The sequence below is a fragment of the Amblyraja radiata genome, chromosome 30, assembly GCF_010909765.2.
Source record: "Amblyraja radiata isolate CabotCenter1 chromosome 30, sAmbRad1.1.pri, whole genome shotgun sequence".
Classification (NCBI taxonomy): Eukaryota; Metazoa; Chordata; class Chondrichthyes; order Rajiformes; family Rajidae; genus Amblyraja; species Amblyraja radiata.
The window spans coordinates 5,135,140-5,150,817 of record NC_045985.1 but is presented as its reverse complement, the minus strand read 5'-3'; the positions used below and the strand labels follow the sequence as shown (position 1 = coordinate 5,150,817).

At 50.1% G+C, this 15,678-nt stretch overlaps 1 protein-coding gene across 1 annotated transcript; it reads right to left on the bottom strand.

Moving 5' to 3' along the window:
- Nucleotides 1–4,232: 4,232 nt before the first annotated feature.
- Nucleotides 4,233–13,301, bottom strand: LOC116989808 (suppressor APC domain-containing protein 2-like). Its single transcript, XM_033047393.1, has 4 exons — nucleotides 13,138–13,301; nucleotides 9,510–9,611; nucleotides 7,500–7,604; nucleotides 4,233–4,469 (listed from the first exon to the last, which is right to left on the bottom strand). Exons 1-4 carry the CDS (start codon nucleotides 13,273–13,275, stop codon nucleotides 4,341–4,343), a joined length of 474 nt encoding a protein of 157 aa, XP_032903284.1. The 5' UTR covers nucleotides 13,276–13,301; the 3' UTR covers nucleotides 4,233–4,340.
- Nucleotides 13,302–15,678: the final 2,377 nt, after the last annotated feature.

Here is a 15,678-nt window from a genome sequence, read left to right as displayed (position 1 = left end):
CCTTCGAGGTGGCTGAACTGGAGAAGGTCCTGCAGGGCCTGAAATGTGGAAAGGCAGCAGGTTATGATAACATCTCTCCAGAGTTCAAGAAACACCTGGGCCCCCGAGCTCTAACCTGGCTGACCCAACTCTACACTAGGGCCATACAGACTAACTCCATCCCAAAGATATGGCGGACAGCAAAAGTCATTGCTATACCAAAACCTGGCAAAGACGAAAAACTACCAGCAAGCTACCGCCCAATCTCTCTACTCTGCGTCCCACTCAAAATCTTAGAACGCCTTATACTACAACGTATATCTCCAGGAGTAGAAGAGATTCTCAGTGTGGATCAGGCAGGTTTCCGCAAGGACCGCAGCACAGGAGAACAAGTTCTGGCCCTAAGCACCTGCATTGAAAACGGCTTTGAGAACAAACTGAAGACCGGGGCAGTGTTCCTTGATCTCACCGCAGCCTATGACATTGTGTGGCACAAAGGCCTCCTCCTAAAACTCACCAAAGCACTCCCTGCCTGGGTATCAGAAACCATCAAATCTCTGCTCTCCAACCGCAGGTTCAGAGTTCACCTTGGACAGAACAAGAGTGCATGGAGAACGCAGAAGAATGGGCTCCCGCAATGGTCAGTTTTAGGCCCAACCTTGTTCAACCTTTACACAAATGACCTACCCACCACCAAATCCCGCAAATTCATCTATGCAGATGACATCTGTTTGGCCTTCCAAGCACCAGATTTTGGTACATTGGAACAGGTGCTCAATGAAGACCTTGCTAAACTGGACGAGTACTGCAAAACCTGGCGCCTAAAACCAAGCCCAGCAAAAACGGTCTCCAGTGTGTTCCACCTCCATAATGCAGAAGCCACAAGAGAACCAAACATCTATCTGAGCAGGACCAAACTGAAGTATGCCCCCACTCCAACCTACCTCGGAGTGACCCTTGACAGGACCCTATCCTTCAAGGATCATCTTAAAAGAACAGCAGCTAAGGTGAAGTCCAGAAACAATCTCCTCAGTAAGCTTGCTGGCTCAAAGTGGGGGGCAGCAGCCCCCACACTGCGCATTTCAGCACTAGCCCTTGCATTTTCTTCAGCCGAATATTGTGCCCCTGTTTGGTCCAGGTCATCCCACACACACCATGTAGACACTCAACTGAACTCAACAATGAGGATCATCACAGGAACAATCCGCTCAACACCAATCCCCTGGCTCCCTGTCCTATCCAACATAGCCCCTCCACACATCCGGCGAGTAGTCCTCACTCAAAGGATGCTCCAAAAGACCAAAAACTCCCCTCACCTGCCAATTCACATGGACATCTTCAACCCACCCACTGCTCGACTTCCATCTAGACGACCAATTTGGAAGAACCCACCACCAGCTGATTTCACCATCCAATCAGCTTGGAAAAGGGAATGGTAGTCCAAGGACGTCCCAAATAAACATCTGGTGTCAGACCCCACCCTACCGGTCCCTGGCACCAATCTCCCAAGGAAGCAGTGGACGACGCTGAATAGATTCAGGACTGGACATGGCCCCTGCTTGGCCAGCCTTCACAAATGGGGCAGCAGTCCAACCCCACGGTGTGCTTGTGGAGAGCAGCAAACAATGCAACACATCATTGAAGCATGCCCTCAACAAAGACTCAAAGGAGGACTTGTCACCCTTCATACAGCAGATCAAGAGGCAACTGCTTGGCTAAAGGACTTTGCATTCGCTAAATAAAATAAGGAAGGAGGCGTCGCTGGATGTGGGGGTGGTGTTGGTGGGTCTATAGTCCGTGATGGCCTGGATGCCTTGCCACATGCGTCGGGAGTCGGAGATGTTGTTGAAGTGCTCCTCAATCCTTAGCTTATGGTAGTGCTTGGCCTTCTTGATGCCCCTCTTCAGGTTAGCCCTGGCTGAACAGTAGGCTCGAGCATCGCCTGACCTGAAAGCGGTGTCCCGTGCTTTCAGCAGTAGCCTGACCTCGCTGTTCATCCATGGCTTCTGATTCGGGAATATGGTCACCCGTTTGAGGGAGGTGACACTATTGATGGTGGAGTTTATGAAGTCCAGAACAGAGGATGTGTAGGAATCAATGTCCGTGTGGTAGTCAAGGCTGCAAACGCCTTCCAGTCAGTGTTTCCAAAACACTGCTGAAGTGTGGAGTCCACTTCCTCTGACCAGACTTTAACTGTCCTCACAGTGGGTTTAACCCGTCTGATGAGTGGGGAGTACTTAGGGAGCAGGAACAATGAGAGGTGATCAGACTGACCAAGGTGGGGGAGGGAAACGGCTTTGTAAGCTTCAGCCATGTTAGTGTAGACTTTGTCCAGTGTCTTGTCCATTTCTGCACCCTTTCCAACTTATCCTTCCATTATATAGGCTTTCTCCTCTCATCCATCTGGAGTAGGGTTGCGAACTGTCCCATATTAGCCTGTATATTGGGGGAGAGAGGGAGTATATAGGGAGTATATAGGGAGAGAGAGAGGGAGAGACATCCCGTATATTGGGCTAAATTGGTTTCGCCCTTGTCCCGTATTTGACCGCTACTACTCAGGTCGAGGGGACTGTCGGGTCGGAGCGCCGCGTCCGGCCCCCGCCTCACCCGTCCCGACGTAGTGCAGCCCATGGAGTGCAGCAGCAGCAGCAGCAGCAGCACCTCGCCCGTGGGCTAAAACCCCCCAGCTGGCCCGCCGGCTGGGCTTTGCGTGCAGTCCAGCACTCCGGGCCAACTCATCATTCACCCAGCCACGGCCGAGTCTGTCAACAAATTGCCGTGGGGGAATTTGTCCCGTATTTTGACCTTTTGACCCTTATTTGGGAGTGAGAAAGTTGGCGACCCTGCCCTGAAGCCAAGAGCGTGTTATTGTCAAATGTCCAGTCATATCATATTCATAAATTCATAAGTGATGGGAGCAGAAAGATCCCGTCTCATCCCTTTTAACATAGCAGGTGTTCAACATCAACCTGCCAAAGGGACTAATAGCCCTGTCCCACTGTACAAGTTCATTCAAGAGTTCTCCCGAGTTTCCCCTGATTCGAACTCGGAGATTTACGGTAATAGCCGCTCGTAGGTACTCGGGGCTCTCGTGGACATTTTTCAACGTGTTGAAAAATCTTCACGAGTCTTCCCGAGCTTACCGCGTTTCCCGAGTACCTGCGTTAGCGTTACGAGCCGCTAAGAGACGTCCCCGAGCTCCGACGTACCCGCTACGTACATTCTCCATGCTTACCACGAGTTTGAATTTTGTTTATACTCGGGAGAGCTCTTGGGTAAACTCGTACAGTGGGACAGGGCTATAACAATGGAAATTAGCTATTGGCTATAATATTGCAAATTTACATGTAAATGTTTATTAATATGCACTGTCCCTGTTGAAAATAAAAAAACTAATAAAACATTTAATATAAAGACACACACAGTTTATCAATGGCAATGATTTATATAAATAGAGAATAAATAGACTGGGTTCTCGAGACGGAACGAGTTATTGCATTTGGCTGCTTCTCGTAGTCTTATCAAAGGTCAACGATGAGATGAGATGTCGCTGGTTCCATGTTGGAAGGGTGGAAACTCCGTTTGGGATGAATCCCGATGCTTTTCTGGTCCCAATATTCCAATTTATCCCAATGGATATAAGTTCCATCCAGAGTATTGGACTGCTTGGGAATTGTCGCCCTGCAGTTGGGATTGAAGTCTAGTGGCCCAAAGTATCCGGGCAGCTTCACAATAGACAACAGGTGCAGGAGTAGGCCATTCGGCCCATCGAGCCAGCACCGCCATTCAATGTGACCATGGCTGATCATCCACAATCAGTTCCTGCCTTCTCCCCATATCCACTGACTCCGCTATCTTTAAGAGCCCTATCTAGCTCTCTCTTGAAGTATCCAGATAATCGGCCTCCATCACCCTCTGAGGCAGAGAATTCCACAGACTCACAACTCTCTGTGAGAAAAAGTGTTTCCTCGTCTCCATTCTAAATGGCTTACACCTTATTCTTAAACTGTGTGGCCCCTGGTTCTAGACACCCCCAACATCAGGAACATGTTTCCTGCCTCTAGCGTGTCCAAACTCTTAATAATCTTATATGTTTCAATAAGATACCCCCTCATCCTTCTAAACTCCAGAGTGTACAAGCCCAGCTGCCCCATTCTCTCAGCATATGACAGTCCCGCCATCCCGGGAATTAACCTGGTAAACCTACGCTGCACTCCCTCAATAGCAAGAATGTCCTTCCTCAAATTAGGGGACCAAAACTGCACACAATACTCCAGGTGTGGTCTCACTAGGGCCCTGTACAACTGCAGAAGGACCTCTTTGCTCCGAGACTCTTTGCTTTGTTCCGCGCTGTCGCCGGGCTAGATGATGGTGGAGCCTTCACAACTGGACTCCGAGAAGCCTTGGTTCTGCACATCGATCAGCCGCTTGATCAGAGCCGCCCTCTCCATCTCCAGAGCCGTGATCCGCCCGCTCTTTACGGACAATTCCTGTCGGGAAGACAAGGAGCATGTTGGAATTTGCAATGGACTCTCGCCCAAGAGTTGGGGAATCGAGGATCAGAGGAGTCCTAGGTTCAAGGAGAAGGTGCTACATCTTGGCAGGACAAATCAAAATAGGACGTACATGGTAAATGGTAGGGAATTGAAGAATGCAGGTGAACAGAGGGATCTGGGAATAACTGTGCACAGTTCCCTGAAAGTGGAATCTCATGTAGATAGGGTGGTAAAGAAAGCTTTTGGTGTGCTGGCCTTTATAAATCAGAGCATTGAGTATAGAAGTTGGGATGTAATGTTAAAATTGTACAAGGCATTGGTGAGGCCAATTCTGGAGTATGGGGTACAATTTTGGTCGCCTAATTATAGGAAGGATGTCAACAAAATAGAGAGAGTACAGAGGAGATTTACTAGAATGTTGCCTGGGTTTTCCAGCAACTAAGTTACAGAGAAAGGTTGAACAAGTTAGGGCTTTATTCTTTGGAGCGCAGAAGGTTAAGGGGGGACTTGATAGAGGTCTTTAAAATGATGAGAGGGATAGACAGAGTTGACGTGGATAAGCTTTTCCCTCTGAGAGTAGGGAAGATTCAAACAAGGGGACATGACTTGAGAATTAAGGGACAGAAGTTTAGGGGTAACATGAGGGGGAACTTCTTTACTCAGAGAGTGGTGGCTGTGTGGAATGAGCTTCCAGGGAAGGTGGTGGAGGCAGGTTCGTTTTTATCATTTAAAAATAAATTGGATAGTTATATGGACGGGAAAGGAATGGAGGGTTATGGTCTGAGCGCAGGTATATGGGACTAGGGGAGAATACGTGTTCGGCACGGACTAGAAGGGTCGAGATGGCCTGTTTCTGTGCTGTAATTGTTATATGGTTATATGGTTATATGGTTATAAGGGGGGGGGGGGGGGAAGATTTAATAGGAATACCTTTTTCCACGCAGATTGTTGGTGGGTGTCTGGAACGAGCTGCCGAAGGAGGTAGTTGAGGCTGGGACTGTCCCAACGTTTAAGAAACAGTTAGACAGTTCGGCCGAACGCACTATGGGAACTACACTCGCCCCTCTGCAGGAACTGCAGGCTGATTCCTGGGATGTCAGGACTTTCATATGAAGAAAGACTGGATAGACTCGGCTTGTACACGCTAGAATTTAGAAGATTGAGGGGGGATCTTATAGAAACGTACAAAATTCTCAAGGGGTTGGACAGGCTAGATGCAGGGAGATTGTTCCCGATGTTGGGGAAGTCCAGAACAAGGGGTCACAGTTTAAGGATAAGGGGGAAATCTTTTAGAACCGAGATGAGAAAAACATTTTTCACACAGAGAGTGGTGAATCTGTGTAATTCTCTGCCTCAGAAGGTAGTTGAGGCCACAGTTCATTGGCTATATTTAAGAGGGAGTTAGATGTGGCCCTTGTGGCTAAAGGGATCAGGGGGTATGGAGAGAAGGCAGGTACAGGATACTGAGTTGGATGATCAGCCATGATCATATTGAATGGCGGTGCAGGCTCGAAGGGCCGAATGGCCTATTCCTGCACCTATTTTCTATGTTTCTATGTAACTATCCATCAGGAGGTGCAGATCCAGAGCCAGCAACATTATGGGGGACCCCTTCCACCCCTGCAACGGACTGTTCCAGCTGCTACGGTCAAGCAAACGCCTCCGTTGCCATGCTGTGAAAATGGAGAGGACTTTCTTCCCACAGGCCATTAGGACTGTAAACTCTAATCTCACCAGGAACTAACTTACTGGACCAAACTACTGTTGAGTTGTGTCTTTTTAAAATTGGCTGTTTTTTTCTCACAAATATGTAATTCCTGATTCTGTTCTATTCTGTTTTGTCGGGTTTTTTTGCACAATCTGCAAGCATTTGCCACTTTTCATTTCACTGCACATCTCGTATGTGTATGTGACGAATAAACTTGACTTGACTTGACAGGTACGTTTTTAAGAAGGAACTGCAGATGCTGGAAAAATCGAAGGTAGACAAAAAATGCTGGAGAAACTCAGCGGGTGAGGCAGCATCTATTCCTCGGCCGTGGCGAAACATACGTGGCGAATACTTGTCTGAAGAAGGGTCTCGGCCCAAAACGTTGCCCATTTCCTTCGCTCCATAGATGCTGCCTCACCCACTGAGTTTCTCCAGCATTTTTGTCTATCCTGGCAAATAAAATATGATTATGTATATGATTATTACATGACCTTACGACCACTTATAGGGGCAGCAACAAAGTCACAAAGAGTTCAACGTAGTCCCCACCCAGCTTGCCCTCAATGGCGGGGAGGGTCCCTCTAAAGACCGCCTATTGAAGAGAGAGTTCGATCGAGCTCTTAGGGCTAACGGAGTCAGGGGGTATGGGGAGAAGGCAGGAACGGGGTACTGATTGGGGACGATCAGCCATGATCACATTGAAGGGCGGTGCTGGCTGGAAGGGCAGAATGGCCTACTCCTGCACCTATTGTCTATTGTCTATTGAGCTGTGCTTTTGTTCTCTTTGCAGGTACCAGGGGCCGCTGGTGTTGATTCGGTTTACAAGGTTAATTCCTGGGATGGCGGGACTGTCATATGCTGAGAGAATGGAGCGGCTGGGCTTGTATACTCTGGAGTTTAGAAGGATGAGAGGGCATCTCATTGAAACATATAAGATTATTAAGGGTTTGGACACGCTAGAGGCAGGAAACATGTTCCCGATGTTGGGGGAGTCCAGAACCAGGGGCCACACACAGTTTAAGAATAAGGGGTCGGCCATTTAGAATGGAGACGAGGAAACACTTTTTCTCACAGAGAGTTGTGAGTCTGTGGAATTCTCTGCCTCAGAGGGCGGTGGAGGCCGGTTCTCTGGATGCTTTCAAGAGAGAGCTAGATAGGGCTCTTAAAGATAGCGGAGTCAGGGGATATGGGGAGAAGGCAGGAACGGGGTACTGATTGGGGATGATCAGCCATGATCACATTGAATGGCGGTGCTGGCTCGAAGGGCCGAATGGCCTCCTCCTGCACCTGTCGTGTGTGTTTTGTACGTTTACCTTGGTCAACAGGCGGTTCTGTTCCTGCAACGTGCCGACTGACTGCCGGTGGATCCCGGTCACCTTCCCGGGAAGCACGTTGGCGGGATGATGGATGTACTGCGTCTGAAAGCGGAATGGGCGGAGGGTGGAGGTGCGATTAGTCAAGGGGTGACAGACCCAACGTCAGGGCCGAAACCAAACCATGGGCTTGCTCCTCCCTTCCTCCCCCCTCCCTCCCTCCCTCCTTCCCTCCCTCTCTCCATCTCTCCTTCCATCGCTCTACCTCTCTCCATCTCTCCCTCCTTCCCTCCCTCCCTCCTTCCCTCCCTCCCTCTCTCCCTCCTTCCCTCCCTCCCTCTCCCTCCTTCCCTCCCTCCCTCCCCATCGCCCTCCCTCCCTCTCTCCACCCATCCATCCCTCCCTCCACCATCCATCCCTCTCTCCCTCCATCCAACCATGATTGTTTGAATGAGAATGAATGAATGAATGGAGTGAATGAATGGAGTGAATGAATGAGTGAATGAATGAATGAATGAATGAATGAATGAATGAGTGAATGAGTGAATGAATGAGTGAATGAATGAGTGAATGAATGAATGAATGAATGAATGAATGAATGAATGAATGAATGAATGAATGAATGAATGAATGAATGAATGAATGGTGAGTGAATGAATGGAGTGAATGAATGAATGAATGAATGAATGAATGAATGAATGAATGAGTGAATGGTGAGTGAATGAGTGAATGAATGGAGTGAATGAATGAGTGAGTGAATGAATGAATGAATGAATGAGTTGATACTTTATTGTCACATTTCACCTGTGACAAGGTATGCAAAGGGCCGCCAGCTAAAGGGCACGGACAAAGTTCAATGTCGTCCCAATGGAGCCTCTTTGTTCTTGCCCCCATCCCCGAGATAAGATAAGAGGTGGGCTTGACATCATGTCCAGCACAGACATGGTGGGCCGAAGGGCCTGTTCCTGCGCTGTGCTGTTCTATGGTCTATCTCTGAGGTGTCCCTGAAGAACCGGAAACCTACTAAGTGGAGAATGAGGTGACCGTGGCCGACAAAGGAAGTCAAAGACAGGGCGGCAGAGTCACTGCCTCATGGCGCCAGAGACCCGGGTTCGATCCCGACCATGGGCGCTGACTGTACAGAGTTTGCACGTTCTCCCCGTGACCCGCCTGGGTTTTCTCCGGGTGGTCCGGTTTCCTCCCACACTCCCAAGACGTGCGGGTTTGTCGGTCGATTGTCTTCAGTATAATAGTAAATTGTGCCTAGCGTGTGTGTAGGATAGTGTTAGTGTGCGGGGATTGGTAGCCGGTGCAGACCCAGTGGGCAGAAGGGGGCTGTCCTCCGTGCTGCCTGTCCCGCTGAGTTCACTCCAGCATTTTAGAAACATAAAAACATAGACAATAGGTGCAGGAGGAGGCCATTCGGCCCTTCGAGCCAGCACCGCCATTCATTGTGATCATGGCTGATCATCCCCAATCAATAACCCGTGCCTGCCTTCTCCCCATATCCCTTGATTCCACTAGCCCCTAGAGCTCTATCTAACTCTCTCTTAAATCCATCCAGTGACTTGGCCTCCACTGCCCTCTGTGGCAGGGAATCCCACAAATTCACAACTCTTTGGGTGAAAAAGCTTTTTCTCACCTCAGTCTTAAATGGCCTCCCCTTTATTCTAAGACTGTGGCCCCTGGTTCTGGACTCGCCCAACATTGGGATCATTTTTCCTGCATCTAGCTTGTCCAGTCCTTTTATAATTTTATATGTTTCCATAAGACCCCCCCTCTCCCCTCATCCTTCTAAACTCCAGTGAATACAAGCCTAGTCTTTTCAATCTTTCCTCATATGACAGTCCCGCCATCCCAGGGATCAATCTGGTGAACCTACGCTGCACTGCCTCAATCACTCTATTTTGTGTCCAAATTAGTGTAAATCAGCATCTGCAGTTCCTTCCTGCACTGGTTCAACACCCCACCCCCACCCCCCACAACAAACCCTCCACATGGGCCACAGACCTGTCCAGGGGTGGATATGAGGTCGCTGAGGCAGGAGTTGACTTCCTGGATCTTGGCCAAGAGAAGACATGCTCGGTTGGGCCGAGAGTCGATGGGGCGATCCTGGAAGGGAAGGAGATGGGGGTGAGAATCAGGTTGGGTGGGGTGGGGAGTGTTGCACAAAGCCACGGCCTGCAACAGGTACTTGAGCCGGTTCACAGACACGTCCGCCGCCGGTCACTTCTGTGGCGAGGAAGAGACCGTGTTCCACGTCTACGTGCAGTGTTCGAGGTTGCAGCCCCTGTTCGATTAACTAAAGGGGCTGCTCCTCAAGTTTTGGCTCCACTTTAGCCCGACGCTACTGATTTTTGGGCACCCGGTACATAGAAACATAGAAACATAGAAAATAGGTGCAGGAGTAGGCCATTCGGCCCTTCGAGCCTGCACCACCATTCAATATGATCATGGCTGATCATCCAACTCAGTATCCTGTACCTGCCTTCTCTCCATACCCCCTGATCCCTTTAGCCACAAGGGCCACATCTAACTCCCTCTTAAATATAGCCAATGAACTGGCCTCAACTACCCTCTGTGGCAGAGAGTTCCACAGATTCACCACTCTCTGTGTGAAAAATGTTTTCCTCATCTCGGTCCTAAAAGATTTCCCCCTTATCCTTAATAATAATAATAATAATAAATTTTATTTATGGGCGCCTTTCAAGAGTCTCAAGGACACCTTACAAAAATTTAGCAGGTAGAGGAAAAACATGTAAGGGGAATGAAATAAATAGTAGAGACATGACTAGGACACAAAGTAAAGACAGAATTCAATACAAAACACAATATGAGGCAATTAATGCACAGATGAAAAGGGAGGGGGACGTGGGGCTAAGGATAGGCAGAGGTGAAGAGATGGGTCTTGAGGCGGGACTGGAAGATGGTGAGGGACACAGAATAGCGGATCAGTTGGGGGAGGGAGTTCCAGAGCCTGGGAGCTGCCCTGGAGAAGGCTCTGTCCCCAAAACTGCGGAGGTTGGACTTGTGGATGGAGAGGAGACCGGCTGATGTGGATCTGAGGGACCGTGAGGGTTGGTAGGGGGAGAGGAGGTCAGTGAGATATGGGGGGGGCCAGATGGTGGAGGGCTTTGTAGGTGAGGACCAGGATTTTGTAGGTGATCCGGTGGGAGATGGGAAGCCAGTGAAGTTGTTTGAGGACTGGAGTGATGTGATGCCAGGATTTGGTGTGGGTAATGAGTCGGGCGGCTGCGTTCTGGACCAGTTGGAGTCGGTTGATGTAGGTGGAGCTGATGCCAAGGAGAAGTGAGTTGCAATAGTCCAGCCGGGAGGAGATGAAGGCATGGATTAGTCTTTCAGCAGCGGGAGGTGTGAGAGAGGGTCTGAGTTTGGCGATGTTGCGGAGATGAAAGAAGGAGGTTTTAATGACATGGCGGATGTGAGGCTCAAGGGAGAGGGTGGAATCAAAGATCACGCCAAGGTAGCGGGCCTGGGGAGATGGGGAGACAGTGGTGCCGTCGATGGTGAGAGTGGGGTCATTGATTTTGCTGAGTGTGGCTTTGGAGCCTATGAGGAGGAATTCTGTCTTATCGCTGTTGAGTTTGAGGAAATTATGTTGCATCCAGGTTTTTATAGCTGACGGGCAGGAGTTGATATGGGAGAGGGGGGGGGGGGGTTGTAGGGGAATTTGGTGCCTTAAACTGTGACTCCTTGTTCTGGACTTCCCCAACATCGGGAACATTCTTCCTGCATCTAGCCTGTCCAACCCCTTAAGAATTTTGTAAGTTTAAGTCTAAGAGGGGGGACAGGCGGGAGGGGGTCTCCCTGCCGGTCTGCTCCTGCCAAGATGGCCATTCGCAGGTCCAGGCAGCGGGCAGTTGATGGCTGCACAGGGGTTGACCGCCTGCCCCTTTTCCGGGCCTACGCCCGTGCCCGCGTGTCCCTGGAGAGGGAACACACAGGCGGTGACCACGGGGACTCTGGAGACCGTCCGCGAACGCTGGTCGCCGCGGAAACTCGAGTGTATTGTTGATAAAAATGTAAATATTTTAATTTGATAACTTTGATTGTAAACTGCCTATATAGGCAATCTTTGATCATGTTACTCCCTCTGTATTTTTGTTTGTTCAGAATAAAAGCATTTCGTATTTAAAAAAAACGAAGGGACAAAAAGGTAAAAAATACCCCGAAGGCAATTTGTTGGCCGACTCGGCCGTGGCTGAGTGAGGCCATGATTGCCAGAGTGAGTCCCACCGTAAATTGGAGTCCCAGCACTTCAACTCCCCCTCCCATTCCGAATCCGACCTTTCTGTCCTGGGCCTCCTCCATGGCCACAGCGAGTCCCACCGCAAATTGGAGGAGCAGCACCTCATATTTTGCTTGGACAGTTTACACCCCAGCGGTATGAACATTGACTTTCCATTGCAATCATGGCTGATCGTCCCCAATCAATAACCCGTCCCTGCCTTCTCCCCATATCCCTTGATTCCACCAGCCCCTAGAGCTCTATCTAACTCTCTCTTAATTCCATCCAGTGACTTGGCCTCCACTGCCCTCTGTGGCAGGGAATTCCACAAATTCACAACTCTCTGGGTGAAAAAGTTTTTTCTCACCTCAGTCTTAAATGGCTTCCCCTTTATTCTACCACTGTGTGGCCCCTGGTTCTGGACTCGCCCAACATTGGGAACATTTTTCCTGCATCTAGCTTGTCCAGTCCTTTTATAATTGTTTATGTTTCTATAAGATTTACCCATCATCCTTCTAAACTCCAGTGAATACAAGCCTAGTCTTTTCAATCTTTCCTCATATGACAGTCCCGCCATCCCAGGGATCAATCTCGTGAACCTACGCTGCACTGCCTCAATCACAAGGATGTCCTTCCTCAAATTAGGAGACCAATACTGTACGCAATACTCCAGATGTGATCTCACCAGAGCCCTATACAACTCCCACCTCCAGTTTGAATTCCATTTGGAATATTTTGGAGGACCAAGAAACCAAGAACCAAGAACTGCAGAAGAACCTCTTTACTCCTATACTGAAATCCTCTTGTTATGAAGCTGAGAGAGAGTGGCGACATATCCCGCTGGAAGTCCAACCAGGACAACGAGCCTTGTTTCGAACAATAGACAATAGACAATAGATTCAGGAGTAGGCCATTCGGCCCTTCGAGCTAGCACCACCATTCAATGTGATCATAGCTGATCATCCCCAATCAGTACCCTGTTCCTGCCTTCTCCCCATATCCCCTATCTTTGAGAGCTCTATCTAGCTCTCTCTTGAAAGTATCCAGAGAACCGGCCTCCGCCGCCCTCTGAGGCAGAGAATTCCACAGATAGTGTTGGTGATGCGTCAGGCATTTCCTCCCAGCGGAGACGAGGCCATTGCATCTATCTGCAGAACTGCAGAAACACGGAACTGCAGGTGCTGGTCCCCCGAGGAAAGACACAAAATGCTGGAGTAATTTTTCCTTCTGGAAATGGGGTAAAAGCCAGACGACAGCTGCGTTAACGATCAGAGCCACCGCTGGAGTAGGATGGGGGGGGGGGGGGTTCCTTCCTTAACCAGTCCCCCGGGGTTGTCACCACGCGCTCCCGCTAATCCTTCTCCCCCCCCTCCCCCGCCCTGAACTCACGGTGTCTCCGAAGCCCCTCTTGGCCTGGTCTTGTCTCCCCTTCACTCCGTGGATCTGCTGCAAGTACCAGACTCGTGTGCGATCCACCATCTCCAGGCCGTGCAAGAGGGCGTCTCTCTCCCTCTCCAGCTCCTTCATCTGTTTCAGCTGCGTGGAGAAACGAGGCCCCCATTATTGACGAGCCACAACCTGATCAAAACAGCTTCTCTCCGCAGAGACCGCTCCCTCCGTAACTCCCTGGTCAATTCGTCCCTTCCCACCTGCACCACCCCCTCTTCCCTGGGACTCTCCCTTGCAACCGCAGGAAATGCTACACTTGTCGCTTTACCTCCCCCCTCGACTCCATCCAAGGACCTAAGCAGTCTTTCCAGGTGAGGCAGAGGCTCACCTGCATCTCCTCCAACCTCATCTATTGCATCCGCTGCTCTAGGTGTCAGCTGCTCTACATCGGTGAGACCAAGCGCAGGCTTGGCGATCGCTTCGCCCAACACCTCCGCTCGGTTCGCAATAACCAACCTGATCTCCCGGTGGCTCAGCACTTCAACTCCCTCTCCCATTCCCAATCCGACCTTTCTGTCCTGGGCCTCCTCCATGGACAGAGTGAGTCCCACCGCAAATTGGAGGAGCAGCACCTCATATTTCACTTGGGCAGTTTACACCCCAGCGGTATGAACATTGACTTCTCCAATTTCAGGTAGTCCCTGCTTTCTCCCGCCTTCCCCTCCCCTTCCCAGCTCTCCCTCAGCCCACTGTCCCCGCCTCTTCCTTTCTTCTTCCCCCCTCCCTCCCACATCAATCTGAAGAAGGGTCTCGACCCGAAACGCACCTATTTCTTTTGCTCCATAGATGCTGCCTCACCTGCTGAGTTTCTCCAGCATTTTTGTCTACCTTTTTTTCCCACGAGTAGTAGCTCCACTCAATAACCAAAAACCTGTAGCCTCCTTTTGCTCTGGTATTTTATTTAATTCACATGTTTAATCGATAATGTTTCATTATTAATGTTTAATGTTTTATGTGTCGTTCCTAACTGTCACTGTATGTCATGTTTTCACTTGTGGGCGGAGCACCAAGGCAAATTCCTTGTATGTGAATACTTGGCCAATAAACCTGTTCATTCGTTCATTCACTCGTTCCTTCTCTCCCGAGATGCTGCCTGCCCCAACTGAGTTACTCTGGCTTTTTGTGCCTATCTCCCATTATCCATCGACTGATACTTCATTGTGGATAAACAATAGACAATAGACAATAGACAATAGGTGCAGGAGGAGGCCATTCGGCCCTTCGACCCAGCACCGCCATTCAATGTGATCATGGCTGATCATCCCCAATCAGTACCCCGTTCCTGCCTTCTCCCCATATCCCCTGACTCCGCTATCTTTAAGAGCCCTATCTAGCTCTCTCTTGAAAGTGGGTAGAATTGCTGCCTCACAGCGCCAGAGACCCGGGTTCGATCCTGACTACAGGTGCTGTCTGTACGGAGTTTGCACGTTCTCCCCGTGACCTGCTTGGGTTTTATCGAAAATCTTCGGTTTCTTCCCAAACTCTGCAGACGTACAGGTTAATTGGCTTGGTACAAATGTACGGTTGTCCCTAGTGTGTGTAGGATAGTGTAAGTGTGCGGGGATCGCTGGTCGGCGCGGACTCGGTGGGCCGAAGGGCCTGTTTCCGCGCTGTATCTCTGAACTAAACATGCGGCATTCTTTTGTTTTGTTTAGTTTAGAGATCCAGCGCGGAAACAGGCCCTTCGGCCCACCGAGTCCGTGCCGACCAGCGATCCCCGCCACACTAACACCATCCCACACACACTAGGGACAATTTTTACATTTACACCAAGCAGATTAACCTACAAACCTGTATGTCTTTGGAGTGTGGGAGGAAACCGAAGATCTCGGAGAAAACCCACGCAGGTCACGGGGAGAACGTGCAAACTCCGTACAGACAGCGCCCGTAGTCGGGATGGAACCCGGGTCTCCGGCGCTGCAAGCCACAGGCGCTGTAAGGTGGCAACTCTACCGCTGCATATGGTGCACAAGCTACACGAGGTATGCGAATAGTCGCCACCTAAGGAGCGCCCATAGCCACAAAGTGTACAATGGAGTCCCGATGGTGCCCGACGGTTCTGGGTGGTCCCGCCACGCTTGGACCCTCTTTATTCCCTCCAACCTCCAGCACCCACTCAATCGACCTTCCGTAGCCGATCGGCGGGTCCTATTTGCACCCCCTGCGGCCGGGGCTCCAGAACTCCGTCCCGGCCAGAGCTGGCAGATCCGTTCCCATTGATGGCTTCCGAGGCCGACTCTGAATATTATCAGAATGGTGTCAAGTTGGGAAAAGGGGAAGTACAATGGGATCTGGGGGTCCTTGTTCATCAGTCTATGAAAGTAAGCATGCAGGTACCGCAGGCAGTGAAGAAAGCGAATGGCAAGTTGGCCTTTATAACAAGAGGAATCGAATATAGGAGCAAAGAGGTCCTTCTGCAGTGGTACAGAGCCCTAGTGAGACCACACCTGGAGTATTGTGTGCAGTTTCGGTCCCCTAATT